This window comes from Polyodon spathula, chromosome 6 (genome assembly GCF_017654505.1).
Source record: "Polyodon spathula isolate WHYD16114869_AA chromosome 6, ASM1765450v1, whole genome shotgun sequence".
NCBI classification, from domain to species: domain Eukaryota; kingdom Metazoa; phylum Chordata; class Actinopteri; order Acipenseriformes; family Polyodontidae; genus Polyodon; species Polyodon spathula.
Genome location: NC_054539.1, coordinates 19,123,942 through 19,145,017, shown reverse-complemented (window position 1 = coordinate 19,145,017; position 21,076 = coordinate 19,123,942). Strand labels below are relative to the sequence as shown.

The 21,076-nt window shown below is 36.7% G+C and overlaps 2 protein-coding genes across 4 annotated transcripts in view; both read right to left on the bottom strand.

Annotated features, from left to right (window-relative positions):
* Positions 1–14,966, bottom strand: part of LOC121316969 (tubby-related protein 4-like) — a 46,923-nt gene extending 31,957 nt beyond the window's left edge. For all 3 annotated transcript variants that reach the window (XM_041252422.1, XM_041252424.1, XM_041252423.1), the window contains exons 1-2: positions 14,932–14,966; positions 6,513–8,231 (exon numbers count right to left, since the gene is read on the bottom strand). In XM_041252422.1, coding sequence (XP_041108356.1) covers positions 6,513–6,761 — 249 coding nt within the window. In that variant the 5' untranslated portion in view covers positions 6,762–8,231; positions 14,932–14,966. The remainder of the gene's footprint in view (positions 1–6,512; positions 8,232–14,931) is intronic.
* Positions 14,967–17,293: 2,327 nt separating this feature from the next.
* gtf2h5 (general transcription factor IIH, polypeptide 5) lies at positions 17,294–18,893 on the bottom strand. The gene is made up of 3 exons (XM_041251553.1): positions 18,805–18,893; positions 18,120–18,196; positions 17,294–17,553 (listed from the first exon to the last, which is right to left on the bottom strand). The coding sequence occupies exons 2-3, from the start codon at positions 18,152–18,154 to the stop codon at positions 17,373–17,375; spliced, it is 216 nt and encodes a 71-aa protein (XP_041107487.1). The 5' UTR covers positions 18,155–18,196; positions 18,805–18,893; the 3' UTR covers positions 17,294–17,372.
* Positions 18,894–21,076: the final 2,183 nt, after the last annotated feature.

Sequence of the window (21,076 nt, the reverse complement as noted above, 5' to 3'; positions counted from 1 at the left end):
GGAGACCTCACAGGGAATTAAAAATAAAATGTAACATGGGGGACATGTTCGTGATCAACTTAGTCTCTGCGCTGAATAATGAAGAGCACATCCTCCTACTCTTTAATTGCCTTCCTCAGTGATGGAATAATTGACTCTCCCTCCGGTATTTGTCCAGGTGAATGTGAGGTCACAATAGCACATCTGTTTGGAGAACTACTGTTATATATACCATTATATATACCCATTGGGAAATTAAGGCTGGTTTGAGAGTTGGATGTGGTCTGGGCAGTAAAACAGTTCTTGATAGACTTGTCCTAACTTGATGTGCGATAAAAAATAAATAAAAAAAAAACAAACACTCATTGTAAGAGAAAGGACAAACACCCAGAAGTTGGGAACTTTTCTTTTGAACACAAATGTTGTTTCACCTTTAACAGTACCCTACAATTATACTGCAGAAATGAACTTGTCTATTGCCACATTCTTATTTTTCACATGTGTATTGAATTCTAAGCTCACTTGTACAAGTTTGCTCATTTTAGGTCATTTTGCCTACTTTCCACCTTTACTTTTTTATGTAAGCACCATCTTCAAACATCTTTATTTTTTTTTTACATTTACCAAGTACCAAGTGCAACATGCTGAATACTGAAGTTGTTTAAAAGGTGGTGTTCAGACAAAAAAATGGAGGTAAAAGTAGGAACGTGTACTTAACAATGAACAAAATTGCAAAAATGTACCCTACGGTATGATATTTCCATTAAGCTTCCATAGTAAATATTATATTTTTTGGCTTCAAAAATCCTATCTTGTAGATCTTGTCCTTAGATCCAAGAATCTAGAAGGGTACCGATAAAAAAGAAAAAACTAAAATGTAAGAGAGACAACTGTACCTATGCGCATTTAATGAGGCTGTCCTGTAGTGTAACAGTTTTAATGAATTCTCTATTGCAGGACTTTTACTGTGCAATCTAACATCTTGGAGGGCTTAGTAGCAGTAGACTTTATCAAGGCCTTACAGTAAATCGAACCTTGTAGTATAAAATGTGTGACAGGAAGACAGATAATTGCAGTCTTGCAGAAAAACACCTTTTAAAAGATGTCTCTGTTGTGGGAGAAATTCTTAAACTACAAATCTTAAACTAGGAAACTTGAGATATGATGTGATGTTAATTAAATATTCCTGCTGATCTACTTCAAAGGGTTATATATTAGTAACAGAGTTTCGTAAAGATTTAAATTAGGGAATAGTTTAGATTACCTGCTTTGCTGACCTGGCAGTCTGGTCTAAACAAACAAAGCTGATTCTCATCTGTTAATTAAGAATGTCTGTCTGAAAGACAATACAACCATAAATATAAACATTTTAATATATACTTTGATGTGTAGGTGTTTTTATTTATTTTAGTTTTTTTAAACGTTGTAGTTAAATCTGTGCGATGTTAAAACGTTACTTGCTTATTTAGGGTTCATTTGCTTATAAAATACTAACCAGAGCTGTCAGTATCATAATGTAATTTAAATAGTGTGTGTGGATATGGTTTAAACGCTGACATTGCAAGTTTAAACGTTCGTAAAAATTTACCAAAAGCACGTCCCGATAAATTATTCAATGACTCAGAACCTTATCTGGAGCACTGCTTACAAGGATTACTTAATTGTATGTGATTAACTAGTATGTACATTGATTAAAAAAAAGAATAATAAATTTAAATGTATAAGCTATATTCATCAAGATTTAATGTTCCAATAAATGCAGTGGATGCATTTTTTGTCCTGCTAATGCTTTGTGAATACAGCCTATTAATAGTTTTTCCTAAATTCCAACCCTAACTGTACAGACTTGTCACATAAAAAGGCATCAAGATCATGCAAATGAGGTACAGCATCAATCATAACCTGACAGAATTCATTAACAGCACAATTTTCAAACCGTCAGTGCTGAAAATGATCCGACAAGCAAATGATGAATTTTGCATTTATGGGTATGAATTTCAACAGCTGACTACAGTACATTCGCTAGGCTGTAAATCTACAGTATTAAAACACAGTACATTCAAACACTGGCATGCCCACCATGACACTTCTGCAATGACATCTCTCCTGCCCTTGCAAAACAAAATTAAAAACCAAAATGTTCATGCCTCCAGATTATCATCCGAGCATCAAATCTGATGATGAACCACAATCCCTGGAAGAGATCAATTTCACAGTGCTTTTGGGACACTAGGATGTCAATGTGGTACAATGAACAATTTCTATTTGAAATTAATATTTTAAAAGTTAGTAGTGGTGGTGATAAGACAAATGAAAATAACTACAGTTTTACACCTTGGATTAACACAAAAGTGGGATCACCGAAACTTATTTTATTTTACAGCAATAACCCAAATCATTTGGGGCAGTGCCCACAGAACTGAGGATAGTACCAGTTTTGTTTTTCCCTTCAAACCAAACATCTTCTGCTATCCTAAAGTACAAAGTACACCCTCCCCCTTTCCCAATTAAAATTAAAAGAACAGTGCGTACTACATGCTTACATGCTCTTCTTTAGCTTAGTATAGTACAAACACTAATGTGTTTAACCTGATCTTCCAGGCGTGTTGGAGCACAGAGCCACAAGCTCTTGCAATCCTTTCCTCCACATCTGACTTGTGTGTTCTATAGTACATCTCTTTTTTTTTTAACACAGCCAACATTTTACTTACAAAGATCCACTGGAAAAGCTTTGATGAACATGTCATTTCTCTCAACAGTGTAATTACCTTCAGTGCTCAATACTTTAAAGTATTTGAACCACTCAAAAATCTAATACCTCACTTCCACTAGCCACATCTAGTGGAAACGGGGTATAATAGGCCTAAACAAAATCCTCTGAAATAATGTAATGCTCCAACACAGTACTTGCTTCTATTCTTAGGATATCAATTCATATTCCAACAAGCAGCGTCTAGAGAAATACATGTTTCACCGAGGACCATTATCCTTTAATGCACCCAATTCATAGAAGTACGGCAAATAAGTAAAAATTAAGATTGCATTTCATAATCCTCTAATTCAAATTTAAGCCCCCCCCAACCCCAAAAGGATCAGCATCAAAAATTGTAATGCACTTAAAAAAAAAAAAAAAAAAAAAAAAAACTAGTTAGAGCATGTTTGAAATATATTTAGAACGTGTTCCAAATCAATCTATATTTTCTAATTTGATAAACAGGAAATTAAACCAAAACCAAGTAAGTAGATGTGGAACACTGTTTTAATGCACTAGCTGTGCTATGTTTCAAACTGATGGCAAACAAGACATTTTGACGGAATTACATTTAGTAGTGGTTCACTATAAAACGGACATATAGACTGCATTAGCTACCCTCTGATTTGGATCATTGCTGCTCTCTCCTCTCCTCTCCTCCTTCTTTACAGCCCTCACCTCTGCCAAACACTCATACTATCAATCTATTATCCTGTCCTCCACCAATGCCCCCTGCTGACTTTTCTCCACCTTTTCCCTCCTTTCTCCCTCTGATTTGGATCATTGCTGCTCTCTCCTCTCCTCTCCTCCTTCTTTACAGCCCTCACCTCTGCCAAACACTCATACTATCAATCTATTATCCTGTCCTCCACCAATGCCCCCTGCTGACTTTTCTCCACCTTTTCCCTCCTTTCTCCCCTCCCTCATTCTCAACTTTCACACCACTACCTGGCTCTGACCTTTGCACCTTACTCCTGGATTCCAGGCCAACTATCTGCAACCTGGATGCGGTTCCTACTCGCTTCTTCCAATCCACTGACCCAGCACTTCTTCCTTTTATCTCCTCCCTCATTAACACCTGTGCTCTCTGACTCATTTCCCTCAGATATCAAAACTGCTTGCATCACACCCACTCTCAAGAAACCTTCTCTTGACCCTTCCTCTACCCAGAACGATCGCCCTGTCTCTCTCCTCCCATTCCTCTCTAAAACTCTAGCCTGCATCCTACTTCATCAAGCATCCTGCTTGACGGTCTTTAATCCGGGTTCCATTCTGTCTTTCCAATGCACATAAATCGCCATCCTCTCTGTAACTGACTCTCCTCGGGCTGTCTCCCTCTCCTCCATTCTAACTTTCTTGCCTTTGACACTGTCGATCATGCTATTCTCCTCTCTCTGACCTGGGGATCCCAGGAACTGCTCTTCCCTGGTTTTCCTCCTATCTCTCTAACCGTTCCCTCCAGGTTCCCTAGCATGGCTCTCTCTCTTCTCCTCGACCCCTCTCCACAGCTGTGCCTCAAGGATCTGTCCTTGGACCCCTCCTCTACTCCCAATTGCTGGGTACTCCCACCTCCACTTTTGGCTTCTCCTACCACCTTTATGCTGATGATGTCCAGATCTTCCTTTCCTTTCCCTCCTTTGACTCCCACATCATCTCCCGCATCTCAGAATGCCTCTCGGCTACCTCAACATGGAGGCATTCTCACTACTTCAAAACAACCCCTCTAAATCTGACCTCTTCTACTTTCCTTCTGCTTTTTCTCCCTGCATCTCAGTATCCCTTGACTATCGCTGTCTCTCCAATGCCTTCTGCTAAACAGTCTCTGTAAGTCGCCTTGGATAAAAGTATCTGCTAAATAAACAAATAATAATAACGACAATATAACCCTAGGTGTTAATTCTTGACCCCTCCTCCTCTTAACACATCTCTTCCCTGGCACGCACTTGCCGCTTCTTTCTTAACAGCATCTACTGAATCCATCCTTTTCTTTCTACTTACTTCAACTCAACTCCTGGTCCAAGCGCTTGTACTCTGCAGATTGGACTACTGTAACTTTCCTTGCTGGTCTCCCTGCCTTGTCTATCTGCCCCCTTCAGCTCATTCGAAATTCTGCTGCTCGTCTGTATTCTCCTAACATCACTACTCTCATGCTGCCCCGCTGCTTCACACCCTCCACTGGCTATCTATCTTTGCTCGCATTCCGTTCAAGGCTAAGGATGTGCCAAGTGGCCAAAGATGGTGTTGCAGGGAAGCACACGGACAACAGAAGTTTTGTTTGCAAACTTTTTTTTTCTTTATCTTTTTTTCCCCCAAAGTCTCAGAAAATTGAACAGAACTAAGTTATAGCAAAAACAAAATTTAAATAAATAAATAAATAAATAACTTTTTACAGAATAAAATAAAAATATCCTAAGTGCAGGATGATTCACCTGTTTTTAGCAGGAACAGACGAGAGACATTTTCCGGATGCAACAACAGCACCCATCTCTCTAAACCTTCTCTTCATCTCTGATCACCATTTTCCATTGTTCTGCCACAGCCTCCTTTTATACTGTGCGCAGGTCACTCCTCCCCCAGGGGAGAAACCATTAACCAGAATAAAAAACTAAAACTTTAGAAACCATTTACATCCAGTCAGCAAACTAGTATATAAATATATCAAAATAGTTATATAAAATCACTAGGTTTTATATTAAAATTCCACCTAGACTGTACAAATAAAAAAAATAAAATGTACAATTTTTACTTTTGATCAATTACAACACCCCTTGACTTTAGTCATGGCATGGTCTGCCCTTCAGTTACATGACGGTAACAGTAAAATTTACTTGCGCCTTGGAATCAGGCTTTACAGTACAACCGAGGTATTATATGCCTGGCACAATCATGGTGCCTCCAAGTAATACCAGGCACGCACAAACATGGGCCGCCGAGGCACGACATGGAATTAGTATTAACAAAGAAACAGTCATTATTTTCTTTGAATATTTCTTTTATAGTTTTACTTTTATAGATAATTTAGGTTACTGAATAACAAATTCAGCACCGCTCCAACCCAGCTTTCCGCTTCTGCGTTTCATTTTTTCCCCTCTCTCGCCCATCCTGGCCCCAACCCACAGTACCGCCCAATACCACAGGTAAGGACAGTACTTGTTTTGAATTCAACTTGCATAAAGAATGTACTGTGTGTCAATAAGTATTATGCAGTCTTTTTAGGCATGTCGCTTTCTCTCATTAAACAGGGCGGTTGTGATTATAAACGTATGCTTATTTATGCATGTAAGTATACATTTTACAAGACAAAACTATGTTGTTTTTTATTACAATTATTAAGGCTAAAAACACATTAAGGACGCAGTTTGGAATACAAAGTCGACCTTTTCTAAACATGTTGCAGACCACGCTGGGATTTTACCCAATTACAGAGCCGATTTGTGCTTTTCATGAATTACACTGCAGAGCTACTGGAATAGGTATAAATGTAAATAATGTGTATGATGTTACTATTGAAATGAACAAGGAACCCCTCTATATTGTAATTAGTGATTAAACATGGTGCCTTAGTGCGCTTCTATGACTATCAATTGAAATAATGATTTCGCTATCCAACAAACTATTTTTACAGCACCAATTTGACTCCACTATCGTAAAAAAGTCACAATTTATGGAATAAATTAATTGACAATGTTCACACTTGGTCACTTGAGATACTACTGTACATAAACAAGGCTGTTATTGTAACCCGAGACAGAAAGAGAGAACAGAACCTGAAAACACTTACCTCGCTATTGTGTCCTCTTAAATTGAAATTGATCCGTTGTGGATACCGCTCTCTTTTGCAGTGACTGGAAGTGAATGTTACTCCAACAACACCCCTGCCATTCCCGGTGGCCAGCCAGCCTTCCTCGTAGTAGCGTCTCCTGCATACCGGTTTCTCCTTTTCGCTCTTGGGGACTCTGCCTTTCCATGAAAGGCATAGGATGTTAGAGTCGCTGCAAAGAACAGGACCATGTTCCACAGCAGCAAACATCCTGCTGTATAATACAGTTGTCTGGGTAGGCAGGAAAGGTGGTCTCAGTTTTTGTACTATTTGTATTATTAGTATTGGATGTGGTGGTGTTTATTTAAGGTCTTTAGAAATACAAACCTAACAATTACTGGGAAAATCTATCCAATGAATAGTGAAGTCACATATGCGCATTATATGGGCATGGCAATGATTGTTCCAGTTTCCTGAACAGAAAATATGCGTACTCCTCCCTGTCAGGTAAACCTATTCAGGAGATCCTGGCTTCCCAAAGGATTATATCAAGTCTGACAACTGCCTCAATATGAACTGACGGTTGCACGTCCAAGCTCAGAAGTGACTACAAATTCAAAATGAAGTGCCTGAGCGATCTTGTAAGACAAAAGTTGTTCCTTCAATGAAAGAAAACACATTTAATTCAGCAAGTGGGTTTGCTTGTTAGGGTATACAGTTTATCTCACATAAGATAAACACCACTATTAAATTTGCATAAATAAAAAGGCACACAAACAAGTGACTCATTATGGTTTAACTAGTATTTTTTGCTGTTGTTTTTTACTTTAACATTAGATGGTTATAACATTGTTTCCCTGTAACCAGGAAATTAAAATGGAGGTTCTGTTATCCTTCAGAGGGGAAATTAGCAAGCACCGGGTTTCATTTTGTCTTGTCAGTTTTTGTTTTTTTTCCTTGTTGCGTTTTAAACTCAAGCGTAGCATGGTTCTAAACGGAGAAAGCATAAGAGAAAACCCAGCACGTATCATAAATTAACTATACTGAGTCATACAATCCTGAAATGTAGAAATTGACCAAAGAAAATATCCAGATGCCCTTGCAGTACACCCAACAGCATCAGTTAAAAAAACTGCTTTCTGTAAATAACCTGCCATTCGAATTTCAGCTCACCAGTCTCACATGTGATTTGTCTTGAATTTGTTGGAGGCAAACTGAGCCTGCCGTAGAGAACTGAGAGTCTTAATTTGAAATCATCAATATTTCACCCCGACAGCTACGCAAAGTCCTCAGTTACTTGTCAAATATTTGCTCTATTATTCCCATTTCACTGCAAACAACCTCCAAATCTTCTTTCAAATTGCACACGAACAGCACCAAAGCAATTAATTCAAAAGTACTATGCGTCTCTATGTGGGAGATTTTGAAACTATCCTACAAAAACGTATATTCAATCAATCTTTGACAAACTCTGTGGATGACAGCTGTCCAATAGCAATTCCCCGTGTTGGTTCATGCTTGGCCATTAGAGAGCTTTTTTTCTTCAGTATCTAATGGTCTGAGTGATCAGTGGGATCCAATAGTGCTTACACTCTCCTCAGTTCTGATCTCCTATCTGTAACATTTCGGAAGTCCATGTATCAATAGTCCATCTGCAGAAGGTCCTTTCTCCTGGCAATGTCATTACATCACCGTGCCTGCCGCCAATCAAGGTCGGGAATCCCAAACAGCCAAAGGTTTCTGTAAAATAACCGACACAAATCCATTAGAATACATCTTGAGTAGTGTACATGTATGATTAGGTATTGCAATTTAAAGGTTATATTGTTACTAGTTTTCCATGGTATATCATGATACCAAAATATCAGGGTAAATTAAATATACAAAAGTATCACAATTTTTTGATACAGCATTTTGTTTTTTAAAACAAAACTCAATTGTGTGCTTTAAAAACAATATAAACTAAGCTTACTCATTTTGTGACCAACTATCCTGCGCGTTCTGGGAAGCTTGGTGTGGAACTATTTTGGATTTCAGCCAGATGACAACAGAAACCTGGTTGAAGGTGGTCAATCAATATGTCAAAAGTGTTTTAAAGAAGTGAAAAACCTGTGTTTTGAATTGTATGCATGAGCAGTGGAAAGACGAGAATGAACACAGACTTCACTGCCAGCATATCAGTTTCCCTAACAGGATCAATGTGACTCTTCACCTGCAGAGGAAAGCACCTGACCTACAAAGCTTCAGTCACAATGCAAAAGTCCACCAATGCAGACAGTTACAGGTTCAGCATGAAAACAACACAAAGTATTTACATTTAATTATCGTAGCCAGCGTGGTTGTCTTTTGTCTAATTTACTTTATTTGAAAGACAGACTTTTAACAACCAAACGAGCAAGATGGGCCAAATGGCCTCTTCTCATTAGTAAAAAGTCTTATGTTCTTATTTACCACCCCGACCTCCGGCAACTCAGTTGTAAAATAATTGTTGGACTTATAAAATCTAAAGATCAGGGTTATAAAAAAAAAATACTAACAGGTTCTATTTTAGTGATGTCGCTCGCTGCTGGTGTGGATATTCCCATTTGACTGCAGTGACTTCTAAATGATTCGCTCGCGTCCAGTTTGGATCCAGTTTAACTTTGAATGTTTCACTGTTGAATTGTGTATGATAGCAGCGTCTTTGCCAGAAATATTTTTCTTTTTTTTTTTTAATCCGCTGAACTAAATGTATTAAATTATTTGGAAGTGGTGATTTTCAACACTATAAAATTGTAAAATGAACGCATAGTGTTTAAAATTAAGAAATACAAGGTTTGTGTGTATTCCCTAATGTAACACATTACTGTGTTCATTAGAAAAAGAAAAAAAAAATACAGTGTGCATGAATCAATCAGGCTAGTCTAATTTAGCATTATACTCTGTGTTTACTTGTTTTACTTTCTAAAAGATTTGAACAGTACAGATTCATGGAGGTGTTATGTTGTATATGACTTTTTATGAACATAAGAAATGTCACAAACAAGGGGAGGTCCATTTGGCCAATCTTGCTCATTTGGTTGTTTATTGATCCAAGCAAGAACCTCATCAAGCCATTTCTTGAAGTAACCATGTAAATCAGTTTCCACAACAGTGCTTCATTTTTTCATTCCTTGCTCACATTTTTAGGGCACTTCTAAGATACTTCTGCATGTAAAACATCTGCCTAGTTATACAAAGTCTGCTTCAAGGAAAGTATTACTGTGTTATTTTGTTATATATAAAAATTAAGAGATTCCTTGTAACTGGAGTATTTGAAGCCGGCCGAAACACCACAGCTCTCTTTTTACATGCATGAAAATGGTGTCTTTCACATTGTGTTGTGCTTTCTTACAAGTTTTATTTGAACTTTATAGTTGGTGGCAATGACCTTTGAATACACTGGAACTTGCAGTATATATATATATATATATATATATATATATATATATATATATATATATATATATATATTGTGTGTGTGTTCTCAAAGAGCCAGCTGCCCTATACAGTGCCAAGAAAAAAGTTTGTGAACCCCAATGATAATTATGGAAATTCCATAGTTTTCCCATGATAGCCTTCTTGAATCAAAACCAGTCTTTTCTTAAATATCCAATAGGGTTTATATTAACCAATTCCATGTCTTTTGAAACAAAATGATGTATGAATTAGACAAACAATGAGTAATTAAGATTCAGGGTATGTGAAAAAGTAAGTGAACCCCTGGTTTTATCAGCTCAATTAAGGGGATAATTAGAATCAAGTATTTAAATAATTAGGTAGATCTTCAGGGGTGAGTTTGGGAGACCCCACCCTATATAAAGATCAGAACCTTTGTGAGTTTGGTCTTCACCATACAGGAGTGTGGAAACACGTCATGCCACGATCAAAAGAAATCTATGAAGACCTCAGAAAAATAGTTATTGATGCTCATCAGTCTAGAAAGGGTTAAAAACAATTTCTAAGGATTTGGAGCTCCACCAATCCACTGTCAGACAGATAGTCCACAAATGGAGCAAGTTCAAGACTACAGTCACTCTACCCAGGAGCGGTCATTCTACCAAAATCTCTCCAAGAACAAACCGGAAAATCATCAAGGAAGTCACAAAGAATCCCAGAGTAACATCTAAGGATCTGCAGGCCACTCTCGCCTTGGCTAACGTGAGTCTTCATGACTCAACTACCAGAAAGACTCAACATTGATGCCCTTCTGAAGTTCGCCAAAGAGCACATAGATGATCCACAAGACTTCTGGAACAATGTTCTCTGGACAGACGAGCCAAAGGTAGAACTTTTTGGCCTCAATGAGAAACGTTATGTTTGGAGAAAAACAAACACTAAGTTTGAACAGAAGAACCTCATCCCAACCATCAAGTATGATGGTAGGAGTGTGATGGTTTGGGGCTGTTTTGCAACCATGAATTCTGTATTGTATCAGAAGATTCTAGAGGATAATGTCAGGCCATCCGTCCGTGAGCTGTAGCTGAACAGAAAGTGTGTAATGCAGCAAGATCCTAATGCAGCAAATGATCCTAAACATACAAGCAGATCTACAAAAGAATGGCTACAGAAGAAGAAATTCCGCTTTTAGAATGACCTAGTCAAAGTCCGGACCTAAACCCCATCAATATGTTGTGGCACGACCTGAAGCGAGCTGTCCATGCAAGGAAGCCCTCAAATGTCACCGAGTTGAAGTAGTTCTTTAAGGAGGAATGGGCCAAAATTCCTCAAAAAACAATGTTTTTGTGTAATTTGTTTAATCAGGTTATCTTTATCTATTATTAGGACTTAGAATAAGATCTAATGACATTTTAGGTTTGAAATATGCGAAAAAAGTGAAAATCCTAAGAGGTTCACAAACTTTTTCTTGGCACTGTATATGTGTGTGTGTGTGTGTGCGTGTGTGTGTGTGTGTGTATATATATATATATATATATATATATATATATATATATATATATATGTAAACAGCAAGCATTCCACCATGCTGTAGCACTAGTAAGTGTGTATTAGCCTCCAAATGCACTTTGCACTTGCAAAAACGGAATTTGGCAGCCATGTAACATGTAATGGATATAAGTTCCAAAGTATTGCGATAGTATGGAATATCATGATACTGTGCAAGGTATCCTATCAATACTCCCTAAATGAGGTATCGAAGTACACTCCCTCCCACAAGCACACATGATCATCACTGAACTTTTAAGCTAACACCACCACACACCATGAGTATACTATTAATAGGGATGTAAATAATTTTCAATTTAAACGTTTTAACATTAGTAAAGTGTCATATGTTTTTAATTTTGCTTAATTGTTTAAACTTTGTCAAAAATGTGCATCAAGTAAAGATGTTCCACGTTGAGTGCAGGATGTGCCCTACAGCCTGGAGATCACAGGTTCAAATCCATGCTGTCATTACCGACCGTCACCAGGGGTTCCTAGGGTGCGGCGCACAACTGGCCGAGCGCCGAGCGCTGCCCGGGTAGGGAGGGCTTAGGTTGGCAGGGCAATCCTCTGTTCACCGCGCACCAGCGACCCCTGTGGCTGATAGGGAGCCTGCGGGTCTGCAGTGGAGCCATCAGATCTGTGTTGTCCTCCAGCTGGTGGATCCACAGTGCGAATAATGACGGATTGGCAGGAGCATATTTCGGAGGACGCATGTTTCAGGGAGATAGCAGCGGTGAACCGGGATTAAAATAATAACTGGTCATTTCAAACTGGGAGAAAACGGGGGTAAAAACCATTGGTGATAACTAAATATTAGAGAGAGAAAAAAAGATGCGTCTGCAAATAACGGATACTCATTTTTTGTTACTTCCTACCTTTGTAACGTGGCATCATTGTCATTGGATATTCACCCCCCAATGTCCAGCATGCTTTTGGTCACTTGAGTAGCCTGCTTCTACTAGACCTTGACCTAGTATGGAGGAGGTGGGGCCCAGACATACAAGCCACGTGTTAGGAAATGCAATAAAATTCGGACTGAAAACATAACACGGTTCATTATTGAGACAATCGCAAATGGCATGAAACTAATTTCAATTGTGGAGGATACCGGGTTCAACTTTAATGTATTTTATTTTAGCTCTAGTACAACAATCCAATGTACAGAATTAAAATGAATATACTATAGAATAGTCTTTTTTGTAACAATGTCATTGGTTTAAAAGCAAACAAGCGTATCCATTAACTGATGTTCATAGAAAATAAATATAACAGTACAAATTTATCAATGCGCTTGCTGTTCACACCTATCTGCGAGCAACAGGACCCATACATTTCTTGAGAATGGAGTTTACACAATTCTGCACGGTTCTCCTAATGCCGGCATTAAACAAAGTAATTTGAAAAATGACTAAATATATTTTAATATTTTTGTGAGTTTTGTCCAGTTCGGCTTGGACTTTGGTGTCTGACCAAATTTCGTATTGTTGCTTCGTTTCTCGTACTGTCGGTGAAGTTTAGGATTACCAGATTTCCAAAGTGAAAAACGGGGGCTTTTTTCCCCATTTCACTGACGCCGTAGCATGAGCCTGTTACAAAAAAAAAAAAAAAACCTACAAAAAAAAAAATACCTTATATAATAAAAATGAAAAATCGGCTGAATTTGTCACAGGTTATAACAACTCTATTTTCTTTATATTGTCATCTAGTCAAAACATGTTAAATGTACAAAGAGCCAGATTTAAATAAATAGATCAGCGATTACCATTTTAACATATGGTGTACACACCTAATCACAATGATTAAACAAATAACCCATAAGACTTTGTTTTACTTTTGAATGGCGCTAACACACAACCCAATACATGACCTCTGAGCACGCCGATTAAAAAAAGTATCTAATAGCAAAACTGGGACGATTAACAATGTCATTGTTTCCGACGGGGACAAAAAAATAAGGCTGAAAACTGTGACAATCTTGATTTTCCCAGGATGTCTGGTAACCCCAATGTAGTTCCGCCGAGACATGTTTTAGTTTTTTGCTCTACTTGTTTCCTCAGAATATGAACAAAACCGTTGTATAGTCAGTTCCCTATGTACAAAATGACCCGAGTCCAGCAGTTGTTCACATTGACATTAACCAAACTTACCTGGTTCCGTTTACTCATGACTACCACTAAATAAATAAAATAGCAATTTATAGGACCAGTAAGATATATATTTACGGTGTTTAGTAAATCAATCATGATTGTACACTGAAGGTAACACTTTCTCTTCAGAACATCAAGTTCCCTTTTACACTGCTGTCTGCTTCTGATAGCGAGTCCCTGCAGTCTCGATACATTTTTACAATATAATTAAATCTAACTTCAATTCTATGTTTTTTGTTTTGTTTTTATTTTGTTTTTGGGATACGGACATTTTTATTGTAAAGAGATTACCTGGAAGTGGGATAAGATTGACATGCTGTTTTGCAACCAATGACAACACCACATACCTGCACATTGGCGACCACTGTCACTTTGCATTCTGGTTTGCAATAAAACGCTGAAATGTTACTTTCCCAAAAGCAGCACCGAAGACCCCAAATATCAATTAATACATATTAAACCAAACAGCCATACATGTATTTACATACTCTGTATTACACATACACAAGACCAAAGCTGAGGTTATTTCAATTCCAATTATAATCTCAAAGGCTTTATTTAGCAGACAAATACCGTACAACTTAACGAACTTGTCAGGTAACCTGATAAAGTCTACGGCATAAACCTCAGTAAAGACTACGCCGTAAAAAGGCATAGGAATTGGAACTGTAGGAAAGGGCACTGGGATTGGAAATAGAATTGGAATCGAAAAAATTTAAATTAACCGCAACTCTGCACAAGACTACTAAAATGACTGTACATATATACAGATAGTCAAAAGAGAGTCTATCGCACAATTATTTTCTAGATGAAAACTGAAATTTACGAAATATAGGTAGTTGGCTTATGTGCTGGCAAGGAAAAAGACTCAAATACCCTTACCCATGTGTATTACAAGATGGTACAGACTCGCTGGGAAGCTGATTCGGTAGCATACACATTTACATTATGCAAAAACACACTTGTAAAATACAACACCACTCCGATTATGAAAAAATAAATAAATAAATAAATAAATCGAAATGTCACCTTTAATAAAGTTTTATTAAAGGTAGATATTAACTACATAGCAAAGCATAACATGTAGTTGCTAGAAGAAAAATCAAAATCATACATAATAGATATATGTACGTTAGTCCATTAACCCTCATCTGTTTTTATTTTATGTCTCGTTACCGTATACATTCATTTTTCTGAGCATCAGAGCAATGCATCGGTCTGGCTAAACGTATGAATTTGATATAATCAAATTCTTTGTAATAAAAAAAATGTCCTTGCAGAACTCGATATTTTCCCTTTATTTAAAAATCAACCTCTTGTCTTACCTCTTCTCTGTTCCTGCCACTCTGCTGGGCCTGGCTCCAGTGTCACGTGACCGTCACGTGACTTGTTTTGGTTATCAACCCATCCCCCCCCCATACTGTCTGTCCGCATCTATTACTGCAGCCTCAAGCATAAAGTCTACATTTGACAGTATTAGCTTAGAGCTAATCATTTTACAACATCTTTAACATTATATCATACGTTTACTCAACCAGAATTATTGATACAAGGTATTATAGATGATGTTATAAAAACCACAGACAAACATTTTGCATGTTATGTAAATACTAAAATGGCAAGGTCTAACATATTACTAACATTGGCCATATTCAGTATACACTTCATTATTTCATCGTGGGGTCTTTGGATCCAACCGTAAATCTCTCACTAAAAGTGCAATGTTGTACAAAAAAATATTTATGATCTACAGCCTGATGGGTATGGACCAACCCCCAACAAATTGTATTACATTATGTTCTATTGACCCACCCCAAAAGACGGATCTCATTGAATTTGGGCAATTTCATTATTATTATTATTATTATTATTATTATTATTATTATTATTATTATAATAATAATAATAATAATAATTGAAGTAACTTACAAAAAATGATGGTGAGTAAGTAGATTCAAGAAAATGCACAGAGTCCTTTTCTTCAATCAGTTGCCAGGTTTATTGAAATATGCAGGGAGTCTGGTCCCAGGTACAGGACAAACAGAATACTCATCATTACAATGTTTGCATGACATTAAATACCCTTCTGTATAGATGGTCCACCTCCCCTTTCTCTGACATTAACCAATGGTCAAGGTACAACACATTATTCTGTTAATTTAGTGTGTGTGTGTGTGTCTGTGTGTGTGTGTGTGTGTGTGTGTGTGTGTGTGTGTGTAGTCTAGTGTAACAACCTCTGAACTCAGTGCGTTCTTCACACTCCTGGAGAAAAAAAGGTCCATAAATCTGCCCCTTTGATCCCAGTGGCATTATCTCTTTCGATCTCTCTGAGAACCTCTGGGTCCAATGCCAGTCCCTGGGAGCCTTTTAGCCCCTTTATGCTTTGCATTCCAAAGTCTTAGAGCCTGGCCCCTTCTGGTCCACAGCATTGTTATCTTTTTAGCTTCCAGTCAATGCTGGGCAAGAAACTTGTAGACGCAATGTCTCTATCAATTGTAAGCAGTACATGCAATTTGAACCAAACAGTCTGCTATCTGTAATATTAGTCTCTTTTCAGAAAAAAACACCAGTATAGCTCTGCCAGTCCACATGTGTAGCAAACTGCTAATCAATTCTCAATCCATGTTTTCCAACAATAATAATAATGTATATTTATTGGTAGTGGTACTGTACATAAAAAAAATGTTATAATGAATATTATCTCAGGTCCCCCTTTTCAGTGTGTTGCTAATCTTTAGATTTTATATAGCTTTTTTCTGTATTCAGGAATACTGTATGCAAATATTTAAAATGCTGCCAAAAAGATCTTTATCATGAAACTTGTGATAAACTTTAAGCCATGGCTTTTAAACCCAAAATTAAATGATCATGGTGTAATCACCACAAACTACATCCCCTATACTTTGGGACAGGTTTTAGTTGTTAAATCTAATTTCCATTTATATATATATTGATAATGAATTGTATGTAATAAGTTCATAACATGTCATCAAATACATCATCCCAAAAATGATGACAATCTCTTTACTTTGCTCCCTTCCCCAACAAGGACACAGTTGTTACCATTTAGAGTAATAAAATACTGGTATACTGCCTTTATTGGGTCATGCATAAACCAAAATGAGACACCAACCAAAAAAGTAGACTCAACAGATCATAATATTACATAAACATTTTTCAAAGCACCAACCACAGTTTTGCCCCCAATATGGAAAAGAAGAGAAAATAAATAAAAAAAATAAGCAGGCAACACAAGTGACCAACCTAATGTCTGCCTTTTCCTAGAGAGGGTGGGGGCAGGGGAGGTGGTGGGCTGATTGGAAAACTACAGCTGGGGAGATTTAATTAATTGATTGATTTGGTGAAGTAGGAGTGTCACCAGCACTTTGGAAAATACATGTTAAATATAACTCCATGAAAAAAAAATCTGTTTATACAACGCTATAAACAAAGATATTGTGGGAATTCTTCAAATTACCATTCAACAAAGTTGTAATATGATATACATTTCAATGCTTTGAATACATTATTTATATGGTACAGCACTACTTTAAAAACATTATTATGCTGTATAAATCTATAATATTAGTCAGAGCAAGGAAAGAAATTAAAGAGCAACTGAATTTCCAATATTAACAAGCATCTAAATAAATTGAGACACCAACATAACATTCAAACAGTCTCTTCTTTGAATTCCATAGCCTCTGTTATATAGTTGTTGTTGTGTTTTTTTGTTTTGTTTTGTTGTTTATTTTTTCTTGTTACTTTATTTCTGGGTGACAGGGAACGAGTTCTGGTCCATTAACTCCCCTACTCTTTCCTGAAGGATTTGAACTACTTCTGCTAAAATGAAGATGTGTGTGTCATCCAAGTCTTGAATGATAAACTTCTTTCCCAGAGCTGATGTTTCATCCAAGTACAGCAGAAACTGTTTCATGGCGGGATCACTGTAAAATAATGCAAAAACATGGTTGCTCATTTAACAATTTGTTTTAAACATACATCTTCGTAGGTTCTAAAATGATTATATTTTGGTTATTGTTTGGTGGTTGAGCCTAGAAATCATTGTCAAGAAAAAAGCTGTATGGTTTTCTGAGTTAAAACAGCTAATTTCTAAAAAAAAAATAATAATTAGCTCTACTTTACCATTATTACTATGTCCTGTATTTGAAAGATTAATATTAGATTTGTTCGATGTTGATTTATTTTTTGACCTTACAGCTAGAAATGCATGGGCTATTATTTACTGTAGTAATAATACCAACCTGCATTCACATTATAAGTAGATGTTAGTACTAGTAATTATTTTTAGTTATTTCTTTTTTTAGCAAGGTAAGTCAAAACAAAATTATCCTTTATATTTTAACACCCTGGATAGGAGCCTCACTAAAATACAGCAAATGTTAAAATACCAACAGCATCATCAGTTAAATGTTAGGCAAAGCCACACATCACAGTTCAGGGAATAATTAGTAAATCCAACACAGATACATTCATTTTAGCACTAACTTACCATTCGACAAGAACTCCTTTAAGAACATTGACCATCTTCACTTGTGTGTGTGAGCACTTTTTGTTCCTTTAGTCTATCTAGAGAAACGTAAATGGAGTAAAAAGAATGATTTAATACAAAGAGATTATTATCTATCGTCATAGTACTTTATCATTTGCATTGGGAATGTCTGTGACAAGTGCACCGATCCTGACATACATACAAACGGAAAAAATAAATTTAGTGGTAAGTTTAGTTACTGTACAGTGCTTCATTGAAAATGTATTAAAATGTGTAGGCATGTTGCCTAAATGTGTTTTAGCGTCTTGTAAGTTTTACAATGCAGACTTGATATATTTCCATCATTATTTTACATTCATGTAAAAGGTTATTTTAGACGCTATAAACGTTGGGCAGCTGGCTCTTTGAGATATATATATATATATATATATATATATATATATATATATATATATATATATACACACACACACACACATATATATAAATGAAGGTCCATCAACAGCTCTAAGAGCCAGCTGCCCGTTGCAGCAGGTAGTAGTCGGGCCAGTACAACATACATTGAGACTGTGAGCGCTTATTCTAGTAATTCACCCTTTCCTCCTCTGCGCTTGACAAAAAACAAACAGTATAGATTTAAACTACTGTTCTACATAAAACTAATTAAAAACAACAATAACATCACCTCTCTCTCCTTGATACGCCGTTCACCAGGACAATATTTTGTTTTATCAGGATGTATACGTCACTATTTTACGGTGAGCGAATTAGGACACACTTCAGAAACAGGCGCAGGGCTTGTACCAAAGATTCTATGCCAATAGTGTCTATTTCTTACGTATTTTTCTTTGAAAATGTAGTTTCTTTTTTTGTTTTTTTTATAGTATACAAATTAAATATGGACAACCAAAATATAACTTTTAACCACGTATTGTGCTCTACTCTTTGCTGAGTTTTTGTGTTTCATTTGTAAACTACACAAAATATAAAACCTGCCCCAGGTTATTCTAAAGTGTGTTGTTATTCTTAAGGAGTTTGCAAAGTTGTTCAATACATTTGTATTACGATTTTATATATATACATGTATATCGTGGTGAGCCAATTTCCTGGTCACCAATCTGTATTTTAGAATACTTTGTGTGTGTGTGTGTGTGTGTGTGTGTGTGTATATATATATATATATATATATATATATATATATATATATATATATATATATATATATATATATATATATGTAAAATCTGTTAGCCCACTTTTCCTGATTTTGCAAGATATATTATGGGTATGTAAAGTTCTATATAAATAAATAAAAACATTCCCTTTTTCACCTGTCTCTCTCCAGTTCTTGGATAAAAAAAAAATGTGGACAGAGAGAGGGTCAAGAACCTATCCTTATTTACATCATTCAGAAACACTCCGTAACCTTACTGAGGACAGAAGATTTCTGGCTCAGATACTGTTGACATGAAGCAAATGCTGATCTGCAATTATATATATATATATATATATATATATATATAAGAACATAAGAAAGTTTACAAACGAGAGGAGGCCATTCGGCCCATCTTGCTCGTTTGGTTGTTAGTAGCTTATTGATCCCAGAATCTCATCAAGCAGCTTCTTGAAGGATCCCAGGGTGTCAGCTTCAACAACATTACTGGGAAGTTGATTCCAGACCCTAAACAACGATGGGAATGATTCCTAACACAAGGTATATATGGGAAGTAGATTATATATATATATATATATGGGGTATATATATATATATATTTTTCATACACAAAAATATGACGATATAGTGTTCATATACACAAAAAACTGACACATGGACTTTCACAACAGATAAGTATGTTTACATGGTACAAGTATTCAGAATATTAAGTATTTTGAATACTGGAATATTTTAAATGCTCTGTATACATGCAGGCGAAATTCTTATTCCTTTCGTATTCTGCATTTACATGGTAAGCAAAATATTCTTTTTATGCCATTAATGCAGGTGTACCTTGCTTTGCACTTCAAACCAAGAGTGCTGATTGTAGTGGAATAGTTTGTTGTTTATTGTAAAGAGCTGGTGGTGTGGACGTATATTTCTGTTATTTGTTTTTGTTTTTTCAGCTATGGAATCTGATATTCTGAGATTGTGTAGATGCTTCAGGGTCTTAATCCAGTGCAAGACATGCACGCTTATGTCTTTATTAAAATAACAAGGAGATAGATTGAAGATGAGTTGCCCGTTTGACTAAATGTTTTTGGTTTCTTTTTAATCACTCGATCATTCATCCTTGACCATGACACGCTTGAGAGACAATGACTGAAGCATATGCGCTTAATCACCTAATTAGTGAGACAGTTCATTGGACATTGGATATGGAGTGATTTCAGCTGTTGAATTGCAAGCTTGAATAAAAGCAATAAAGGAAATCGCAAAAAAAAAAAACACCAATATGCCACGTCTGTCAAGAGAGCAGCACCTTCGTGCAGTCGGCATGTTGGAGGCTTGATTGGACACTGAATATGGAGTGATCTCAGCTGTTGAATTGCAAGCTTGAATAAAAGCAATAAAGGAAATCGCAAAAAAAAAAAAAACACCAATATGCCACGTCTGTCAAGAGAGCAGCACCTTCGTGCAGTCGGCATGTTGGAGGCTGGATTAGGCCTTGGGTGCTCACAGTCAGCAATTTCAAATCTGACAAGACGGTATAACCAGACACACTCTGTCTATGTTAGGCCACGAATTGGGAGATGTGAGGCTTCTAGGGCTCAGAGGCCACTGAACAGGCAGATGCTTATCCAGACACTACAAGAGGAATGGGCCAGGATTCCACAAGACAACATCCGAAACCTGGTGCAAAGCATGCGTCTCAGATGTACTTTTGGATCACATCCAGTGAATTTTATCCAAATAAGTGATACATTTCTTTTGATGCTCAAATATAAGTGATAAGTTTCTT